At 37.4% G+C, this 21,375-nt stretch overlaps 1 protein-coding gene across 6 annotated transcripts in view; it reads right to left on the reverse strand.

The window, feature by feature from the left end:
- PPP1R13B (protein phosphatase 1 regulatory subunit 13B) overlaps positions 1-21,375 on the reverse strand; it is a 70,871-nt gene that overhangs the window by 4,751 nt on the left and 44,745 nt on the right. For 3 of the 6 annotated variants that reach the window (XM_032691185.1, XM_032691186.1, XM_032691183.1), the window contains exons 5-14: positions 13,884-13,985; positions 12,701-12,875; positions 12,125-12,321; positions 10,476-10,640; positions 9,491-9,671; positions 7,617-7,772; positions 4,441-4,610; positions 3,119-3,620; positions 1,815-2,584; positions 20-157 (exon numbers count right to left, since the gene is read on the reverse strand). In XM_032691185.1, the coding sequence (XP_032547076.1) occupies positions 20-157; positions 1,815-2,584; positions 3,119-3,620; positions 4,441-4,610; positions 7,617-7,772; positions 9,491-9,671; positions 10,476-10,640; positions 12,125-12,321; positions 12,701-12,875; positions 13,884-13,985 (2,556 nt within the window). The remainder of the gene's footprint in view (positions 1-19; positions 158-1,814; positions 2,585-3,118; positions 3,621-4,440; positions 4,611-7,616; positions 7,773-9,490; positions 9,672-10,475; positions 10,641-12,124; positions 12,322-12,700; positions 12,876-13,883; positions 13,986-21,375) is intronic. The other 3 variants (XM_032691184.1, XM_032691188.1, XM_032691187.1) reach the window with 3 other exon arrangements.

Here is a 21,375-nt window from a genome sequence, read left to right on the forward strand (position 1 = left end):
TCACTGTTTAGAACCTTACCTCATATATGATTCGTTGTACCAGATCAAATTCTCCCTCCAAAGAAGCATCCAGGAGGAGAGCCAAGGGATTGAACTTCACTCTCAAACCGTGGCCTGTTCTTTCCGAGTTGGGTTTCTTCAAGTTGGTACGTTTTGTCTGAGCAGAGATGAAGGTTGGAAGGCATCATTTCAGGTTGTACAAGTGTAAAAAGGATTCAGCTATGAACCTCAGCTTCCTTAAATGGTATTTAGAACTAGGCAAACATTTCTATTTAGAAGTCTCGAAATAAAAGGTTTGATATATTACTATGTCTTATGCAGTTAAAAAATGAAAAGGCAAGCCAATATAATTTCAAAGCTTCTAAGTAAAAGATAGCGAGTATAAGGAACGAAATAGTTAAGTCAATGTTTTTTTAAGCACCATCATCTTAATTGTATTTAATTGTCTGGTTGTGTTTTGTCTGGAAAAACCCATCTCACATTGGGCTGAGATGTGGGAGGGGGAACGGAGCTAAGGAATTAGATTTTGGGCTATCTCAAACCATGACAATGTGTTTCTGGTGGATTGTCTGAAACACTGTGAAAACTTTTGCTTAGCCTGGAAAGCACATCATTGCTAAGACTGAGTTATCAGTCTGCACTCAGAGAAATCTAAGCCTTGAATTAGCAGAAGTCTCTGCTGTAGTTGAGTGTTTTGCTGAAGGAAAAAAAAGTACAGAACATGAAGGTATTTTATGTGACATTCTAGCAGGTGTTATGAGAAGCAGCATTTTCAAGATCTGAAACACATTTAAATGTGTTTTGAGAATATTCTGAATCCTTTGCATGTGTCCTTGTCACTTTCTGGGGAAAAAATAATCTATTATTAACTACAGTTTTTATAGAAAGCTTTTAGTCTCTAGCTCTCTAAGATCTGTTTTCACTTATGTTCCTATTTAGTATGGCTATTTCAGATTGGAAAATAAACGCCTCACAGTATGAATAATATCAGTTGCTGGCATATTCCATTCTCCCAGAAGTACCCTGGCCCATATGCTCATGGAAGATGCATACAAGGTCTTGTGCACACTGCAGTTAAATTCTCAGAGGAATGCAAGGGCCCTACCTGAGTAAAAAATGGAGATGAACACTGGTTTCAAAGTGTGAATCACATCACAACAACTAAGAATAAAATTCAGTTTTCTCTGTATTTTTCAGTTCTACAAATGCGGTAGATTTTGGCAATGACAAGTATTTAAAAGATTTTGGTGCAGCTGGAGGAGGGACTTTGGAAGCAATTCAAACTATGCGACAAGCCCATTAGGAAAACACTTCTGCTATCACAAGTCAGCTGTGCTGCTGTTCGAGTTAGCCCTGGTCTCACATCTCTGTGCTGAGGGGAAAAGGAGGGCACTCCCCCTCAGAACAGCTATTTCATCTTGCCTGCAAATTAAAAAGCTTCACACTGACATAGCTTATCCTTACTTTTGTACAAATAGTTATCTTTGCAGGCCTGAAGAAAATAAAAAAAAAAAAATTTAATGGAATCTCAAATTTCAGAATTAGATCTACAACAAGAACCCCCAAGAAGTTCTAAAACCTACATACACAATCTCCTGTTGCCTGTATGCATATTTTCCTTATTAACAGCTACAGTAGTAAAGAAACTAATCCATCAGAATTCTGCCTGGAACTCCTCTGATTTTCTTTTCTTTTAGTATCATGAAACTTCAAGTGCAAACATACCATGCAGCAGAAGCTTGCAGACTTTCAGTTATGCTTAAACACACAGTTAATCCATAGTTCACAAAGCTGTTCTTTCCTTAGTTACTTACTGCAGGAAGTGGAGGAGGAAGAGCAGGTGGCAAAGGAGCTTCCTCTTCTACTGGAGAACTGACCTCAGGCGTGGGACTGGGTGACTGCTCAGTAGAAGTAACTATAGCAGGATTGTTATTGTTGTTGTCTTCGGTTGTCTCAGATGTTTGATTTGTAGTTTCAGTGCTTATCAGTTCCTCAGTAGCAGGAGAGGGTAATTCATTATCATTGGCATCTGACGAAGGGGGAGGCTCATCGGGAAGAGGAACTGTGGGTTGCACAGGAATTGGTTCCTCGATATTGCCGTTGGTACTGGCGTTCCCATTATCAACGTCAGCTAAGATACCTATGAAGTCCTGTGGATTGCCTGGCTGATAAAAGGGAGCACTTTCTATTCCTCCCGCCAGAGTATTAAAGCGCTGATACAATAATTTTTGTATATTTGGTCCACTCGGGCCTTCTGGTTCAGTGATAGAGCTGCGTTTCTTCAACGGCCTCGGAGCATTGGCCAGTTTTCTCCTCAGGGCCTCAAGGTCAGCGTCACTCTGATACCGTAGGGGCGAATGCACAATAGGGGTGAGCTTAGTAGGGCTGAGAGGACGAGGAATGTTTTCCACGTTGCTGTTCTCACTGGGTGGTGGAGCGTTTTCCAGCTCTTGATCTTTTTCAGAGACCTCAGTCTGAGGCTGAGGCTGTGGCTGTGAGGAAGTCTGGGCGGGCAAAGAACCGTGAAGGAATGGCAAGGGTGAGGGAGAGGTTGAACCAGACTGTAATACAGGTTTTCCATAAACTGAAGAAAAGAAAGATGGAAACCAGTGAAGAACTGTTCTCAAATTACATATCAAAATATTTACAAACAAACTCTGTTGCTACTTGTTCGACCCTAATACAGAAAGCAAAAAATACTGTACTAGAAACTATCAATACAGAAAATACTTACCTGTTGGTGATGCTGATGCTTCTTACAATTATAAGCTACAAGTATCATCTGGAATGTTTTTCCTCTTTCATGAGGAAACAGTAAGAGGAGAAAAACTATCTTATTTAGACACTGTTTTTTCAACTTAATTATGAAAGTATTGATAGAGTAACCCAGGCTGTATTGTTCCAGTTGCATCTTGTTTTAAATAAAAGGTAAATCAATGCATACTTATAACCTCAAAAATAGATAGAATAATTTTGCTGCTATGCTGCAGACAAAAATAACTTTCCTCACAGATTTAGACGAGTTTTCGAAATTGATACGGAAAGTAAACTAAGCCCAACAAGTAGACCTTAACAGTGTATTTCAAAGAAAAAAAAAATAAAGCAAAAGATATTCTACCTGCTTTTACTGACTTATTTAAGGTATTGTACACAGCTTGTTGATAATTCTTTGGTGGCGTTGCTTGCTGAAGATACATGGAGTAGATGGAACTGGAGTTCACTGTCTGTGGCCCTTTTCTGGGAGACTGAGGTCTTGATCCTTTATCAGCTAGAAAAGGTCTGATTGCCACAGTCAAAGGGAGTTCTGGCCTGCCGTCTCCTCCTGGGAACAAGGGGGGACCGGAGGGTTGGTACGTGGGGCTGGGAGGTACCGAAATTCTCTGCTGGATCTGCTGTGAGGAGCTGGGCTGGTGCACGTTGCTGGGCAGCGGGAGGGGAACGGGCCTTTGCCGGTTTGCTATACTGGTGCCAGGTCTGGGCAGGCTGCCATCCTTCCTTCTTTCTAGAGAGTTTGTAGAACCTGTTCCTAAGGGAACTGGGCTTGGATAGGTCCCATAGTTTTGAGGCAACTGCTTGCTTACACCAGGAACTGTTGGTGGCACCTTCCCCAGGTCAAGACCCTATTAAGAACAATAAATAGTATATATCATTTAATTAAATAAAATACTCATGAGCAAGAACACTCCTAATTCAACAAAACATACTAACAATCTTGTGGGACAGCAAAGGAGTTAATATAATTTGTGTTCTACCTGAATTTATCACGGGACCTCATCATACCTCAGACAGAGCCCACTGTTTAAAGGCACCTTCAGCTGTAACACATTTATATCAATACAGAACTATCTGCATACATGCAAAGCCTGAATAACTTGTTCTAGGTTCTGGTTCTCAGTGTCTACTTGATAACATATCTGACAACATATAGTGTAATAACAGAGTTTACCAAAACTATTTAAGGACCAGGTATTTATTCTTTAAAGATTATAGTCTTAAAGAATTTATAACATACTAGACCAACAGTGCAGACAGACAACATCAGTGGACTTGCTTAAGGATGGATTTAATTACTTCTTCTGTGAGATTTTTATGAGTGAAAGAGTGCACTGAAAAAGTAATAACGTACACCAAGGAAAAAGACTAACAAAAATATGAGTTAGAAAAACAGGAAAGAGGAGGAGATGATTAGGAGAAACAAAGAGAGAGAAAAGGGGAGACCAGATATGTAAAAGAACAGAAAAGAATATGAACTATTGAAATAAAAAAAATTATATAAATTTAATGTGATAAGAACAAAGGAACAGGAGGAATAGAAAGATAATTTCTCTATTATTTTTTAAATAATTAGAAGCAGGGAAACAGAATGTGTATGTAACTCATAGCTAAAGGTTCATAATTTCAGCAAAACAGATCTATAAATATATCACAGATGAAACCCACCAGTTTATCAGTACTTCCTAGTGCTGAAGTTGGCAAAGGTTGGCTGGATATAGTTCCTTGTTTTAAAGCAGTATCCATGCTTGATTCTTTCCAGTCTGTGTTGGAGATCTGAGGGGGTTTTACCACAGGGGTTGAGCTCTGTTTAAGTATTGGCCAATTTCCATCATTAGCTTGAAAACAGACAAAAATACTAGATTTAAGATAATCCATAAAAGCATTGCAAACAAGTAAAACAACATGTGAAATAGAATAGCTTAGATTACAACAGGATTAATTTGATTCTAGAAGTGAGATACATCATTATTAATGTTTGATTCAGAAATTAATCCTGAAAGCCAAATCACTGCATATAATGTGCTGTTCATTACCCTTTGGCATTCAAATTGCACTGAAAATTTCTACAGAAAAAAAGATGGTTAAAATTTTGGCTTGAGTGTTGCATATTCTGCTATTAGAAGGCAAACAAATTCAGAACAAAAGTCCTTACACAAACACTTCATCAACACAATTCTCTGGGTACTATCCAGAAACACAGTCAAACTACACTCAATGTTAAGTCTATGTAAGCTCCAAGTGGACCTACTCCAAATTTAAACTATGGTTACCAGATTCATTCACTCATAACAGGATGTAAAAATTCCTTTCAACAGCAGGGTGGAATAAAAGCACACATGCCTTTGCTGGAAGTGGTGGTTAACTTACCTTTTGTTTTTCTTTAACCTACTCACCTGATTAAAACTGCCTCAGAGATTTAATATTAAAAAAAATGTATAAAGTCAATTGACAACATCAACTCAAGTATCAAAACACAAGACATGGGCTTTTATCTTCATCATATGCAAAAAAATATGCATAGCTGCACACAAACTGAGGTAACAAATCCTTAATGAAGTCCTAGATGCATTGAAATTTTATTAACTGTGTGAGACTATTTAGTTTCAGTTCTCTAAGTAAGCAAGAGAGTTTAAATAGCCTAATAATTAGATCTGGTTTATAGTAACTAAATAGATCACATGTTAGATCCTAAGGATTTGATTTGCCTTTAAAAGATTAAGCTTCAGGTTTCTCTTCCTCTAAGGAGACCAGAGATCATTTCTCCCTCTCTATGGCCTGTAATTATCTTAGTGGAGCACTTGAGATCAGTTAAGATGACATGTAACACATAACTAACTTTACTAGAGGACAGCAGCTAAAATGGAGTGGGCTCGTGTGTGAGAGGGGGGAGATTGAGATTTCTGGACTCCATAGTAAGACAACATCAAATGAAAATCAGGTATTTAGTGGCAGTTTCCCATTTCATTTCAGTTTGGAGCCCCTAGAACACAGAATCAGCAGGACTATTTCTAGAATTCTTTGCCATCCACTGTTTAGTATAATGGATAGTCTCAGAATAAACTGCATAGGAACATTCTATTGACAGTGAATTCAGCATCACCACTCTCCACTTTCTATCCATGAGCCGTACCCTCTTTCTTGAGTAGCCCTTGAAAAAGGGTTAACACTTGCAAATGTTTACACTGACAATACAGCAGAGAGTCCAGAAATCACTTCTCAGACTTGCAAACTGCCAGGAAGTAATGAGGCCCAGCTTCAGTACTGGCAACACCCAAGAACTGAAGCTGTTGTGTGTTTTGCTCATTATTGTTTATAATGATCTAGTAATCAAGAAACCAGAAAAAGATGACTGTCTAAACACTTAGACCCTAAATAATGGCAAATTTTCCAACTATGGACTAAACGAATGTTTATCGTACAATATATGACATTCTGTAACTCCAGTAAAACATTTGATTTGAAGATCAGTAAAAGCTGTCATAACTGATTCATGCTAAACATGAAAGCATCTTGAGCTGTGAGTTTAGTTATGATGAAAACACAGGAACAACAGCAGAAGTTACAACAAATTTAATTATCCTACCTGAAAATTCAAGTCTACACTCTTCTAATAGAAAGACAGATAAACAAAACCTTATTGTCATCCTTGGAATTCCAAATATCAGCACATTCATTCCCAAATTCTGAGGTAGCAGATTGGAAGTAAATTCAGACTCTCTCTCCTCTCTCTAACTTCACTGTGAGGGTGGTGAGACACTGGAACAGGTTGCCCAGAGAAGCTGTGGATGCCCCATCCCTAGAAGAGTTCAAGGTCAGGCTGGATGGGGCTCTGAGCAACCTGGTCTAGTGTAAGGTGTCCCTGCCCACGGCAGGAGGGTTGGAACAGGACGATCTTTAGCGTCCCTTTTAATCAGCATTTGTCATGAGTGCACCTCTCAGGTACTCCCCCAACCCAAGCACTTAATGGAGCTGCTGCTTCAATCTGCAAGCGCAGGGTATGGCACCAGAGGCTGCCTGATGGTGCTAAGGGGAGGCAACCAAACAGCATTTGCCTTCTGCGATCTTTGGCCACACCAAACAGGTTTCAGATGCTCTGTCCCATCAGCAACACTCTCCTGACAAGGCCTCCCCAGCTCCTGCTCTCAGTCACCCCATAGTCATTTCGGCCAACTGGTTTCATTTTCTCCTTCACATGTACCCTCTTCCCGGCCTTCTGTAAACCTAAAACCTGGTGTATTTCAGCTTTACATAAATAAGACAGTGACATGCAGACACAAAAGGTTTTGTACATTTTCTCTGACTTCACCTAAAATTTTTGTAGGTCTGGATCCAGGGTATTTAGTACAGCAACTGAAGTGCACTCCAAGTATAACATTTTAGTCCCAAGGAAGGGAGCAAAATTTTGCTATTGACTTGGACAGAGTGAGTTTTTATCCCAACTCTGCAGCCAGTGCAACATGGAAATTCAAAGTTTCTCACAAAGTAACTCAAACTAAGCCTGTATGTTATATATCTATCCAACCTGAGATTTATTAAAACATGCTTTGGTGATTACCACAAATCTTCTAATAACATTTAGAGATTTTTGAGGTTTTTCAGTGAAGAAAACTCATCCCTGGTGCACTACTCCAGTACTCCTGGGATGAATTTGCTGCAGATCTGTTTCTTTCAGAGATGAAAAGCAACTTCTCAACCATTTTACATTTCAACAGCATCTTCTACATGCCAGATCACAACACAGGTTCTAAAGATGCTGTTTAATATGCATCTGTATGCAAGAGCTCAGATGACCATATTAAAAACTGAGTTCTTAGCTAGCCAGAGATCTTCTATGGACTCACAGTGCTGGGTGTCAAACAGAGTAGGTGCCAGGCGGATGACATTGTGAACAGCAGACTGAAGAGAAGTGGGAGGTGACAGAATAGGATCCACTATTATGTCTAAATCAGAAACCTTCCAGGTGTCTGGAGATTTTTTCACACACCCACAGTCTGTCTCTACCGGACACACCAAGGCAGATCCAGTTACACAGAAAAAGAAAGAAAAAAAGTGGTGGAAAAATTATAACAATGACAATGGAGAAAATTAGAACAGGAACACTCAGATAATGAGAAATAAAAGCATGACAGTTGGAACAAAGTCTCAATTTCTTTTCTTCTGGTAGTATATAAGCTTTTCCTTACACAAATCTATTTTACAGAACTTCATTCAAGTACCTTCAGAGTAATAAACACAAAGTCAGTCCTAAGGCAGAATAATTACTTTTATAAAATCATAAAGTTCTGAGGGAGGTCTAGAAATGGATATGTATATCTTGGAATGTTGATATTACAAAATTGTGAATTATTTTTTTGTTGGTGAACTTAAAAGTTATGAACTGTGCCTTCCCATATGCAGAAGAAGAATGCGTGTCTGAAAACAAAACTGTTGCAAATCTGTCCCTTGACCCCACAGTTAAGTGTTTCCATATTTTCCATAAAACCACAGTTTTGTGGTTTGTACAGCCTTTGAATGTCTTTAGCTTATAAAGGTATTGTTAAATCACTAATATCAATAGAAATGATTGGGGCCTCTTTTTAAGTTCTGTTTGGATAATTTCACTTCCTATCCTTGGGGTTTTTTGGGGGGCATTTCTGACGTTCTTTCCTACAGAGAGGTTCAGAGTGTCTTCCCTCCATCTCTTCCTCCCCATCTGGAAGCATGCTACAAATTTTGCTGGAGTATTCAGTTTTAAGTACTTGAATGTATGTAAATATTGCAGAAGCTTTGGTCTACTAGTCATTCCTTATCTCATTTTTGATCTCTCCTAGGAGACCAGGTAAACTAAGTCCTGTGGTTAGACCATTGGGATCATGCACTTTTATTTGTGTTAAGTATGTTTTCCTAGCTAACCATTTCTTAAGAATTCTGATTTTGCCAAGATGTGAGCAGAGAGGTGAAACTTGCCAGAACTGAGAACTTAAGGCACAAATATCATGACCTGCTTTCTTTGGTTTCCAATGTAAATTAAATAATAACAATAATAATAATAATTCTATTTTATAACATAGATGGAATTATTGATTATTGGAGACATGGGAGCCAATTTTGGACAAAGTTCTGGGGACTCCTGTGGAGGGGAAGCTTCTTCACTAAGTAAGGCAGAAACAAGTAAACAGCATCAATATTAAAGTTATTTCGTTTCAGAAGTGCTTCAAGCATCACAAATTCTCATATCTCAGCTGGAGCAAAAACCTCACATAATTTTATTCTATTTCTTTATTTAGTCTCTTTCTGAGAAGTAATATTATTTTTACCTGCTCACTAACTTTGTTTTACTTGACAAAAAGCAACATATCGTAAGCAGTTGCTTATAATACAGTTTGCCACAAAGTTGATTTCATTATTATATCCAAACACACCAAGTAATTGAAAAACCATCAAAAACACAACATCGAATCTGTGAAGGAACATGTGTTCCCTTTTAGGGGTGTAGCAGACAGTAAAATTTCAAATAAAACACTCAATTTCCTAAGAAAAAAAAAAAATCACAGAAAGAGGCAAAAATATCATATATCAAATGATTGATCCAATTCCCAGAACAGGATCAAGACATCGAAAACCTGCCCCTTCCACTACAGAGATGATGTCAACACTGGGTCTCCTAAGATTATTCCTTTTCTTTATTACCCCTTTTCAAACCATATGTATTAAGAAACATCACACAAGTACTTACCGGATTTTGATCTTCCATGTGTTGAGTTTGAAGCAATGGTGAGAGACTGTGGTTTAACTGGATCTACTGGTACAGCATAAGTGCCAGCACTTGGAACTTGGATGTAAGGTCCCACTGCTGCCACCCTTCCTGAAGCACTCAAGGATGACTGGGGTGATGAAGTTCCGTTAATACGGTTCAACTAAAAACAATCAGACAAATTGAAACGTGAATGTCCACTTAATCCAGGCCTTTGTGCACAAACAAGGACGTCTAAACTTACCAAGTGCTGTAGCTAAAACACATTAATAGTTATCATGCTCTGTGCTTCTACAAAAAGATAAAAGTAGTAGAAAGCACAAATTTTATTTCTTAAAACCAACACCTCGAAACCTAAATTTCTTAGTCACAGCACATACATCTCTTATAGAAACCCTTATCTGTGTCAGGTCTCTTTCACTGTGACTTTCTTAAGGCAACGGTCTAAAATGAGTTCTTAAATTATCAAATATTTATGTTGGCTTTTTTCTTTAGAAGAAATACCTCCAGCTAGGAATACATATGGAAATCCAGAACTGATCTCTCCAGTCCTTCTTTTTAAAGTTCCAGACAACTACTGTGACTAATTTTATCAGACCATTCCTATTTTTATCCATTTTCCATACTGTATTTTATAAAACCCAACTCTCTTATGCATTCCTACTTTGAAACACAGTGCATAGTCATACTTTCCTTCCTAGAAATATAAACTGCTCTGATTTTTAATATAGTATCTATCATTTTAATATGTCTCTGCCATAAACAAAAATAAAAGGAAACATACTGTGTCTAACAGTTTTTGGATATCTATGGGAAACCTTAAAATATAGTTTTAAGAAGCCTGCTACTTTTAGCATAGGTTCTTTAGATGTAACTGTATCACTTGACTGGGAAACAGTGAGATTCTACGTAGTTTTTATAGGCCCTTGATATACTGAAGTGTGGCCCTTTTAACAGTTTATCTTACAGGAATGTTTTCTTTTTGACGTGCCTCAACTTTTTTCTTGTACAGTCGTTCACGGAGCTCGTTGATTCGCTTGTCCATCATAGCCACCTCCATATTGCGTTTGTTTAGGAGTTCTTTCTGTTGCTGAAGCTTGGAGTTCTGCTCCTGGTTAAGCCTGTTACGGATCTTCAAAAAGAAAACAGGAAAAAAAAAAGGGAAAAAAAGCACTTGTTAGGACAGTTACTTCATTCTGTCTGTTGGCAAGTTGGTTTTTAATACAGTGTTAAAAAACCCAAAGCAATTTGGATCAGCAACTTGTTCTGGCATCTCTAATTTATGCTTCCACACATCCTGTCAAGTTAGCATTTGCAACCATAAACAATTCTTAGAAGAAAACAGCAGAAGAATGTCCTCAAAAAACCCTAGTGGATGCCTATTAAATACATACAGACTGCATCCATGTATAGGAAATGGATTGAGGAATTAGGCATAAAGACATTTCAGAACAGAATTCTACTGTGAAAAATTAAGTCACAGAAAAGGTTTGCTAAAAGTTATGTTTAACCAAGACAGTTTGTCTATCATGAAAACTAAGTGATGGAAAACATATAACAAAAATTATGCTATTGATTCTACTTCCAGTTCCACACAAAGTTTCTCAGTGTCTGGAGGGGAGGTTGACTGAACTGCGAGTGCAGGGACTGGGCACAGATTTTCCTCTCTGCATGGGGATTAAACTGAAACCTTTGCAGCAGGTTTCCAGTAGATTAGAAGATGGATTACCTTTATGGTTTAAATCAACCGCGACACTCTTCATAATTATTTCTCTTGCTTTGCCATTGGCATTTTTTCATACCTTCAATAACTGACATTGTCTCAGTGTTCCAATTTTCATGGTAATGTTACATACAAAAAACACCTGAGGCAAATTTAAGTCTTGATAAACACATATGGGATTGTTGTGAAGCACAAGAGAGAAATCCTCATCTATTGATTATCTTTGCTCTTAGAAATACTCAAAGGCAGATATGCCTTGTATAAATGGGGAAAGGGAAAAGAGAAAGAGGACCCTTAGTACTCTTCCATGATAATGGGATGGATTAATTTGCATGTTGTATTTGCTCATGTAAAGAAATGAGTGAGACTAATTTTGAAATTAAAATTAATTTAAAAATATTCAATATATTAGAGCTGTTGCCTTGATCACAATAAAGTACACGAGTAAATTAAAAAGAGCCCTGAAAATCCCGATCTGCTACCAAACAGATGGACAAAATTTCAAATGTGAACTGAATATTTCATTACTCGTGTGATAACTACAAAGTAGAAAAGTACCAAAATTCATTTCCAAAACAATTTTTGGGAGAAATTAACACAAATAATAGATTATGTAAACATTCACTATTTCTGTATTAGGGGCTGAGAAATGCCCTTCAGAACACTTGCACAGTTTGCATCATTATATGTCAAAGAAACAACCAAATAGTTATAAAGCTAATAAAGTTCTTTTTGAAAAAGGGTTAATGCCAGTTACAACTTCACACATTAACAGCATTCCAATACACTACTTTTATGACATGTAATGGAACCAAATGGCCCCCCGTAAGAGCAGTAATGCAACTTTTTAAAATCTGCAGTTATAATCCAAATAGCATCTTTTTGTTACTTACCTGTAGCTCTTGATACAACTTTTTTAATTCTACTGCTGCAGGCCCTGTCATTTGTCCATTGTAAGACTGAAACCCATTCAGTTTCCCTTTTCTTAAATCCTCCAGTTGCTGGGTAAGTTGATCCACTTTTAACACTGCAGCCTGCAGCTCCTGCTGCTTTTCCTGGAACATGGCACTTATATGCTCAATTTCAGTTGCTAAAATTAACAAGATAAAAATAACGAAAAAAATTAAATAAAGCAGAAGTTGTTAATTTTTTAATTCTACAAGTATTAAGAAATACAACACACTAGCTTTAAATCTAGTATATGCAGGCAAATATATGTGTTGCAAATTTGCTAACATTGTAATATTTCCTTATAGTTAGAGAGCACTTATTCTGACTTTATGTTTGACTATATAAAACAAACAAAAAGTTCTGTCATATACAAATTTCATGGAAACACAGCAACCCCTGTAAGACAAAAAACATTCTATCTGAAATCCTGCTTCCATGCTACATTGACTAGCAATTATAGCATTATTTGCTAGTCATGCAGTGAACAGTAAACAAAATAAATTAAGAATTCCACATACACAGATTGCCATTCATAATCTTGCTGTAGTCCACTTGTCCTCTCATGGCACGGATTTTTTTCAGCTTTGTCTCCTGGGTTTCAACACGTTCTTTAAGTTTTTGGAGCTTTTCACTCTCAGAAACAGACTGCTGCTGCCGACGTTCTTGCTGCTTCAGGTAACGCAAACGTTGTTCCTGACAAAGTGAGGTTTTAGACTTGTTACCCATTTATTTAAAAAAAAAATAATTTTAACATAGAAATACCTATCACTACAATCAGGTTTTTTACTTCCACAAATCAGAAAAGGTCGGATGTAGTTAAAATATGTGTCAGTTCTAGAAAAACTCTTTAACATCAAGTTAACAAATCTGTTTCAGAGCAGAGATTCAAGATTTTCTTAGACCAAAAATATTGTATTTACATACATATGCAAATGTAACCCTAGTTTGAACACCCATTCAAACACATCTGTGAAGCTTCTTCTGGTATTTCTTTTCTGACACCACTAACAGTTTTCTTGCTGTTGCAAAATAAATTTCCAGTGCTGTTATCCAGCTTCCCAAAGATGACAAAATATGTCCAGCAGACCATTTTAAACAAGCTGCTGTAAGATAATGCTCCACTTCTAAATAACAGTCCTTCTGCTGGGCCCACAAAGAAATTGTCTTTTTTTAGTACTATTTCCATCAAGAAAGAACAACAGAATCATTCGGTTGATTCCCAGGTGGTCCAAGCATCCAAGGCATATTATGTATTACAATACACTTCAAACAATGTCAAAACCATTAAATCCACTCCCCACTCTGCAAACACACTTGGATTCTTACATCTCGGAGACCTGGGAAATGTAATACATGAATTGGGTATATTCTCACCTCACACTCTATTACTGTACTGGCGTGAACGAGCTGCTAAAGACGAGCACAGAGTTGATTCTGGTCTGCCAAAGACCATGAAAGGGGCCAGACAAAAGTGACAAACCCTCACAATATTTTTATAAAGACACACAGGTTGTTATAGTACCATTTACACCACAAGACTGTGTACTGCCTAGCCTAAGATTATTTTAGTAAAATGGATTTCTCAAGCTATTTCTTGAGCTTATTTGAAATGAATCAGTTTGTTTTTCTCTACCCATGAAATTTATGCTTGCATATGTTGAAGAAAATGGGTATTTATGATGATCTGTATATAATTATTACCTTAGCAACCAACATTTGCTGTTGATTTTCAATCTGCTGCTGTTGTCGGGCAGCCATATCTTGCAGTTCAGAAAGAGTGAGCTCAACACGTGGATTCCCAACCTGCAGAACAGAAAATTTTACATTAATGTGTTGATGTATATTAAATGTTCTGATGATACAAGCTAATTCCCCACTCCTCAGAGGAAGGTTAAAGCCTCCTCCCTGGTCCTCAGAGGAAGAATAATGATGGACACCTATGGAAAAGTAAGGAACCTCAGAGCAGAAAGGAGGGACACAGACAGACTAGGGGCAGAAAAAGCAAAAAGCGAATGGACGAGGAAAATGCTAAGAGGTGAAACAAGAAGAAAAAAAAGCCCTCATCCTACATTTAACACTGCTCTGTTCACATGTTTGGTAGCATTGGCACACAGTCCTGGTATGGCACATGAGAATACACATGCAAGCAGGTATTTTAAGCAGTACAGCAATCTGAAGCTTCTTTCATTTTCTAACATTTTCAGTGTAACTACCTTGGCAGCTTTAAGTGCTGGTTCATGTTATTTACCTATGGACAAGACCATGTGAGAACCTTTATATAAAGTTCATATCCACTAAGCTCATATCCAAAGATGGTGAAATTTCCGACATATTGGAGCATTTAAGGTAAGAATTTGTGAAAAATAGTCTGTACAAAGTGAAACAAAGTAAAGTTAATCCCCTTTGGATAAGTAAGTGGCTATTACTTTGAATGAAATGCAAGATGTAGCAAAGATTTATCACTCCTTTCGCATTTCAAAACTAACACATAATTTACAAAATAAAAATAGAGAGACAGTTGATGAAAATTATTTAAAATTCACGTGTGAGACTAAATCTCATGTGTTTCAAAAAATGAATGCACTGTTTCAGTATACTTAGAGTTCTATCAACAAACACAGTTTACATCTATACAAAGTACTTCAACCACACTTTTTCCTACAACATGTCAAGAGAGTGCAGTGTAACAAGACAGATTCCAGAAGCTGACACTTCCCAGATACCTGTTTTGCTGCTCAGAAAACCAAAACCCATAACCTTAGAACTGCACAGTTTAACCACCACTTCAGAATTTCCACAGAAAGAAAATAGCAGTCTTTGAAAAATTGTGCTGCAAAGTTCAGAACAGCCCAAGATCTGCTTCAAAGTCTTTAAACGCAGTTCAATCAATTTATGGGATCAACGTAAAAGCTGGACTACTGCACTCTAAAAATTCAATAAACCACGTAGTATTTTCACCAAACTACATGACTACACTATTAGTAAACCTAAATAAAAATTACATCACTTCCTGTCCCCAGTATAGTCAACACTGCTGAAAAAGAAAAGACAATTAAACGGTTTGGACATATTGATAAATAAAACTGTTTCAAATGAATGTTTACAAAATGGAATGAAGTCTAAATGTTTTATGGACATACAGTTAAAAAAAAAAAAAGGATAAACTCCCACACACACCCCCCCAAATCAATCACACATCAGATTGTGGATCTGATCATACATGATCCCAGAGGAAAGCTGATTTAGCTGTTCCACTTTTCTAGGCCCACTCCACTGACTTCCAGTGATCTTGTCTGACATATCCCCCTGCAATACTTGTACTTCAATCTAAGAAAAGTAAAATTCTCCTCTAATATCTTGTTGATATCACAGTACCTGAGCCACTTTGATTGACTTTTTTTCATATTTCTGCATCTAATTCCTACATAAGTAAGTATCAGTTCTCCAACCAATGCATAATACAAAACTACTTCTTTAAGCTTCCTTCAGGAAAGGAAAATACTATTTGTTTTAACTGATTTCTCTTTGGGGTTTTTGTTGGTTTCGGGGGGTTTTTTTGCTACCTGAATTAATATTGGATTGCTATCTTTAAAGCTGCTTCATCTTGGCATGATATAGACATGTCAGCTAAAATGTTTAGATAAAGTTAGTCACTGTTTGAATATTTCCCACTGAATAAATTATGAAGCAAAATTATAAATCTTACTGGATACTACCACTGGAACTTGTCTTACTAGTCAACAATAATGAAAACTATTTATAGTAGAAGTAATTTGAAAGGGTAAAGTCCACTCCAAACACTAATTTTCTATTTCGACATTTTGCTAGTGAACACTGTTATTAAAAAAAAAAAAAGATTGAACTTAGAAGTGAGTACTTTAATTAGCATTAGCATGACTTAAGAAGAGAAGAGTCCTTCCCAATATTCTCTAAGGCCAAATAACTTGTATGCACTTGCGGCCACCAAGAGAGACATTTTATTCTTAATTACTGACTGAAAGGCACTAATTGGCTAAGAAAGTAAGGAAGCTTTTCCAAGTGCCATCCACAAATCAAAACGTGCTTACTTGAGACAAGAAAGTAACACAGAAAAACCAGATGCTACTTCCAAAACATGTTCAGGCTCTGCTGACTTCCTCTGGCATGACCAACTGCCAGAAAAAAAAAGTAAACCTCTACATCTGCTTCAGCAGGCAATTCTTCCAAGGGGCTCAAAATGGCATGAAGGTTTCCCTCTGGATCAGTGATTTTAAAAAGTTAAAAGGGGAGTGTGTGTGTGAATTGATAGCATTTTCTCAATATACATGTGCTCTCTCAGAAATGTATAACTTGCATCAGATAAAGTTTTCCCAGTGCTTCCCTTCTTTCTGCTTTGGTCACCAGTTTAAGAGAACAACATTCTATTTCCATTAGTAATTTTGAGTATAACACTGTATAAGAAATAGAAGGATGTGTTATTCTGCTAAGAAATCTTGTTAAAAATATATCCAGACTCAAAAAGTAGTATCTCTATACGGGTTGTGCATATTTCAAAGTGAAAAAGCCATTTTACCAAGTGAAAATTACAGATTTTCTAAATGGGTAGTATAACCTGGAATAAACAGTGACAATAAGAAAGTGGTTTGTAAAACCACCAGAAACAAAAAAAAACCACCCTAACCTAGTTTAATCCAAAAGCTCAATATTTTTACTCCTTTAAATAGGCATATTTGAAAGTATATCTTACAACGCCTGGAAAAAGCACTACATTATTTTGTATCATGTAAAATATAGAAGATTAATTATAAGATTAATGCAAATATTAGCGTCTCCTTGAAGAAGCTATTAACTACTGTAAAATGTTCCATTCAGAAAGTGCAGTGCCTAAAAACCTTTTATAGATGGCAAAGCACAAGAACATGGGAAACAGCAATAATTAACCAGTTAAATACTAACGCCCTATGAGAAATACTTCAACGTTCACCTCACTGAATACCAGTAAAGTGTCCCTTTCACTTCCAAGAGCTACACTACACCCAGGAAAGTAAAGAGACAGCTGAGGAAAGTAGCACTGAACCTGTAACTTCACTGGCAGCTTGTTCCTTTTCATCCACATGGCAAAAAGCAGTAAACAGACTGAGCAGAATTCCTCTTCGACATCAAGTCAATTGTTTTTAGATAGAATGTTGCTGATTTCAGGTCTCCAAAACAGGACAGCATCATTTCTGAACCAGCATAAAAACCACCGAATCTTTCTCTTACTGAGATCTAGTTAAATCAATCAGTCTAGAGCATTTCATATTAGTTGAGTCTGCTTGCAATAATCTGTATGCAAACACCACCACTGAAAAAAGTCAGTCTCAGTCCTTCAGAACTCCAGGCTATGGAAGGCAAAGAGAGCGCTGCATTTTTAGTTCTTTAATGAGGCTGTTGGTTTCTCAGATTCTTAAGTTTGTGTTGTTCATACCGGTTATTAACAATTCCATCCACGGAGTAAGACACTCACCTCTCATAACAAACATGAGCCTATCACATTTAAGGTCCAGACCTCCTCCTTTCTCCTGCAGCAAGGGAAACCAACCTCCTACAGAACTGACTCCTGAAGGAGGTACTAAAAAGTCACTACAAATACCTACTCCTCCAGATTCCACAGATTCATTTGCTACACGGTGATACATCAAAGCAGACAGTTCTGCTGAATTGTAAATTTCTTTTCATTGATTCACAGGAGCATTTACACAGAGATGAATTCCTACATGAAATGCTAACACAGTAAACACAGCACTATTAGGCACTAACGAAGTATTATGTATGTCTCATGTAGACAAGAATAATTTACACCTATATTCACCAATTTCTTAGCATTGACAAGAATCTTAAAAAAATTGTATTTATGTTATTGAACTGCAGTTTAAAAGGGGCATGATGAAAGATAGAATTTGTAATGAACTGGAGTTTCAGCTTCTGACATCACCCTCCTACTACAAGCTAATATTTTACCATTTGATGATTAATATTTTTGAGACAGGTGAAATGAATGGTACAGCAGTAATTAAATAGTTTGGGAACCAGTTTACAAGCAAACTCAAAACAAATCATACCTTAGGCATTTAATTAAGGAAAGGAACCTCCTTTAATATTTATTTCAACATATTAGTCTTGTCACTCTGAAAATTCATTTTCTTATTCCTCCTTCCTTTCTATGCTGTTATGTTTAGTATCACAAACACCTCAGCCTACATACTTCTGGGCTATTATGAATGGCTTACTCATTGGCAACTCACAATGGTAAATGAAAAATTGCATCTGAACTCAAAATATTTCTTTGACAAGCAGGATATACTGCAGTCAAGGGCAGCTGTAAGCAATAAGGACAGATTCCAGTGGTTTTTTGCCTTTACTCCCATCAGAAAACTCTCTTTTAGGAGGAATCTAATTATGTCAATATTAAAATAAAAACCCCATGAGACCAACCTTTTGAATAGACGATTTTTAAAAAGATGATAATTGGGATGCGGTCTGATTTTATGCATTTCTTTGCCTCCATGTTTAACCCATGAAGATACTTATTTCTGATAATTTTCCAAGTTTGCACTAGTAAGAACAGAGTTACTTCGAGAATAACAATGAATCATACACCAAACACACACCCGAGACTGTTATGATTTCAGAAGATCTTTAAAGGAAAACAACAAACATTCAAGAGCTTTACGAGCCACCATAATGACTGGCAGTCTCATGTTTAGGTTCAGCAACACCCAGCCACTCAAACAGCCAGTCTAAAGCACACTGTGACCAATTAAATAAAAAAGAAAAGCAGAGTACTACAAGAATTTACCCGTCATTTCCTGCACATTATCTCTTCGGATCTTTTTCTAGGTTTGCAAGAACCACCATGTCATCAACTTCCCTTATCTATTACTTCCTTCTTTTTAAGATAGATGTTCACACCCATCTCCCACACAAAACTTAAGTTCCTTTCCCAAAACCCCCCACTAGGAACCATAGGTTCAGGTACCTCCAGCCTCCCGAAACTGACAAACTGCTGTGCATATTCTTGTAAACTCAAATCACATTCAATGAACTCTCTCACGTGTTTTCTAGTCTTCTTCCTATCATTCACTCCCATCACCTCTCTATCCTTATTCCCTCATTTACTACTTCTTTTTTCGTACTTTGTTCCACTCTCTTCTCTTGTCACAGGGAGAAATTAAGGTGAGGTTAAACTACCAATTGCCAAGGTGCAACTTAAACAAAATGTAATCGACTGGCATGCAGAGTTGAGAAGGTCTGTGCCTAAGCTTTTACCGTGGAGCCCAGAAGGGCTGGTTCTGACTTCAGCCAGTAAAAGGGTAACCCAGAAAGTTTTTCTGCTTCTACTTTCAACCACCCATTAATTTATTAAAAAGTCAATACTGAGCAGCTACTGAAGCTAGTGCAGCATATATCCCATCTGCAGCCTAGCTACACTTTATTTTTTACATAGACTGCCACTCTAAAACTGTAGTACAGATAAGGCCTTTTTAGCAAAAAAAAAAAAAAAAAAGAGAGAAACAAACCGCTCTTTAGCCAAAATGGGACAACACCAGCATATCAAAGGCTGGTGGGGCAGGGATAAACACCACAAAATCAAAACCCCAACCCCCCAAAAACACACTACTATTAGAGGCAGAAACAGAGAAAAATCCAAGAAGCAACTCCTTTGGGCTCATGAAAGAATTTACACCTCCATGTGGGATTCATTAAGGAGACAATTTCGCCATGGCAAAACCAAAATATCTTCATCATCCTAAGAGGAGAGGGACAGCAGAGGCCAGAAAGGAACTGAGTTGCTCCTGAGAAGGCTTAAAATGGCTACATAGAAATGCAAAGTAGATACTTTGGCTTTATTGCACATACTGAAAGACTCTACTTTCCATAATCTATAGCAGTTTTCAGTCATTCTTACTTCCTAGGGCACAGGAGGGAATACAAAACTCATCTCCAGACTAGGAATTTACCTTTGTAGGGCTGTCAAACCCCAGAAATCTACAGAGCTAAAAGACAAACAGAACTGACAGGTCTGGAACTAGGTATACAAGCACATGGACAAAAAGGGAGTGAAGTCTATTACATAAATGAGCATTTTTCCAGAACAAAGCAGAATGACAACCATAAAATGAAAAGGGGTAGGTTGGAGTGCTCCCCAGCCAGTGAATTCCAGACTGGGATCAGGGCTCTGACAGTTCTCAGCCTCCCCAAACCAAGGAGATTTCACCTCTGTGGGCCATTCCTGCATTTCCTCCTCTCTGCAGCACAGGGAGAACAACTCTGGCTGAACAACTCCAAACTGCCAGAGCAGGAAAGAAAGGAACAGCTTGCTGTGTCTGCTGAATCTAGCAATAGATTTCCTAGTTCTCCAGTGCTAACTTGGACTTGAGCAGCAGAAGCCTCATTCAATGTGACAATGTTTGGGGGATTCTTTAGCCAAGTCAGATGGCAACAAAGCTTTAAAGGTTGTTGTTATGGATATCCAACACACTCTTCGGGTAACTCTGCCCAGCAGAACAGCAGTGATGTGGAAAACAGATGGAAGAGAGGGCAGTTCATTATACCAATTCTGTATCGAGGGTCTTATATGAAAAGTATGTGGCCTCCTCGTGCTATCTGAAGTCTTATAGGAGGAAAATGCAAGATGGAGCTGAAGATTATTGTTCAAGATCTTCTTACATTTCTGAAACACGCTGACCCTATATATCGCCAAATTTAAGAGTTTTAGTAGATCTTTGACCACATTTTCAATAAAACCTGATCTCAGCGTGATGCACAACGAAGACAACTTGAAAATCCTTTGAGAAAATTCATGTGTAACGCTATAAAGACAAAAGAAAGTATCTGTTTTTATTTAAACTGAGATAGAGTTTTTGCTGATCTTGACATGGATGACATTATTTCCAGTTTAGTGGCTTTATCCACAGCTCTGCCTTGCATTTTTTTTTAATTGGGTCAGAAACATGCCGATAGCAGAAATCCATTTTAAAGAATCCAATGACAATAGCACGTGCCTTTTTTTAGCTTAATGGAAATGAACAAGCTAATTAAACCCAGAAAAGGCACTCAGAATATTGGGAATTAAAGGAAAATATACCTTGTATGTGCTATCTCCTGATAATTAAATAATCCTGAAATTAACATTACAAATGGAACCGGGTAACTTTATTCCAAAAAGTTATTA

Source organism: Chiroxiphia lanceolata, chromosome 6, assembly GCF_009829145.1.
Source record: "Chiroxiphia lanceolata isolate bChiLan1 chromosome 6, bChiLan1.pri, whole genome shotgun sequence".
Taxonomy (NCBI): Eukaryota; Metazoa; Chordata; class Aves; order Passeriformes; family Pipridae; genus Chiroxiphia; species Chiroxiphia lanceolata.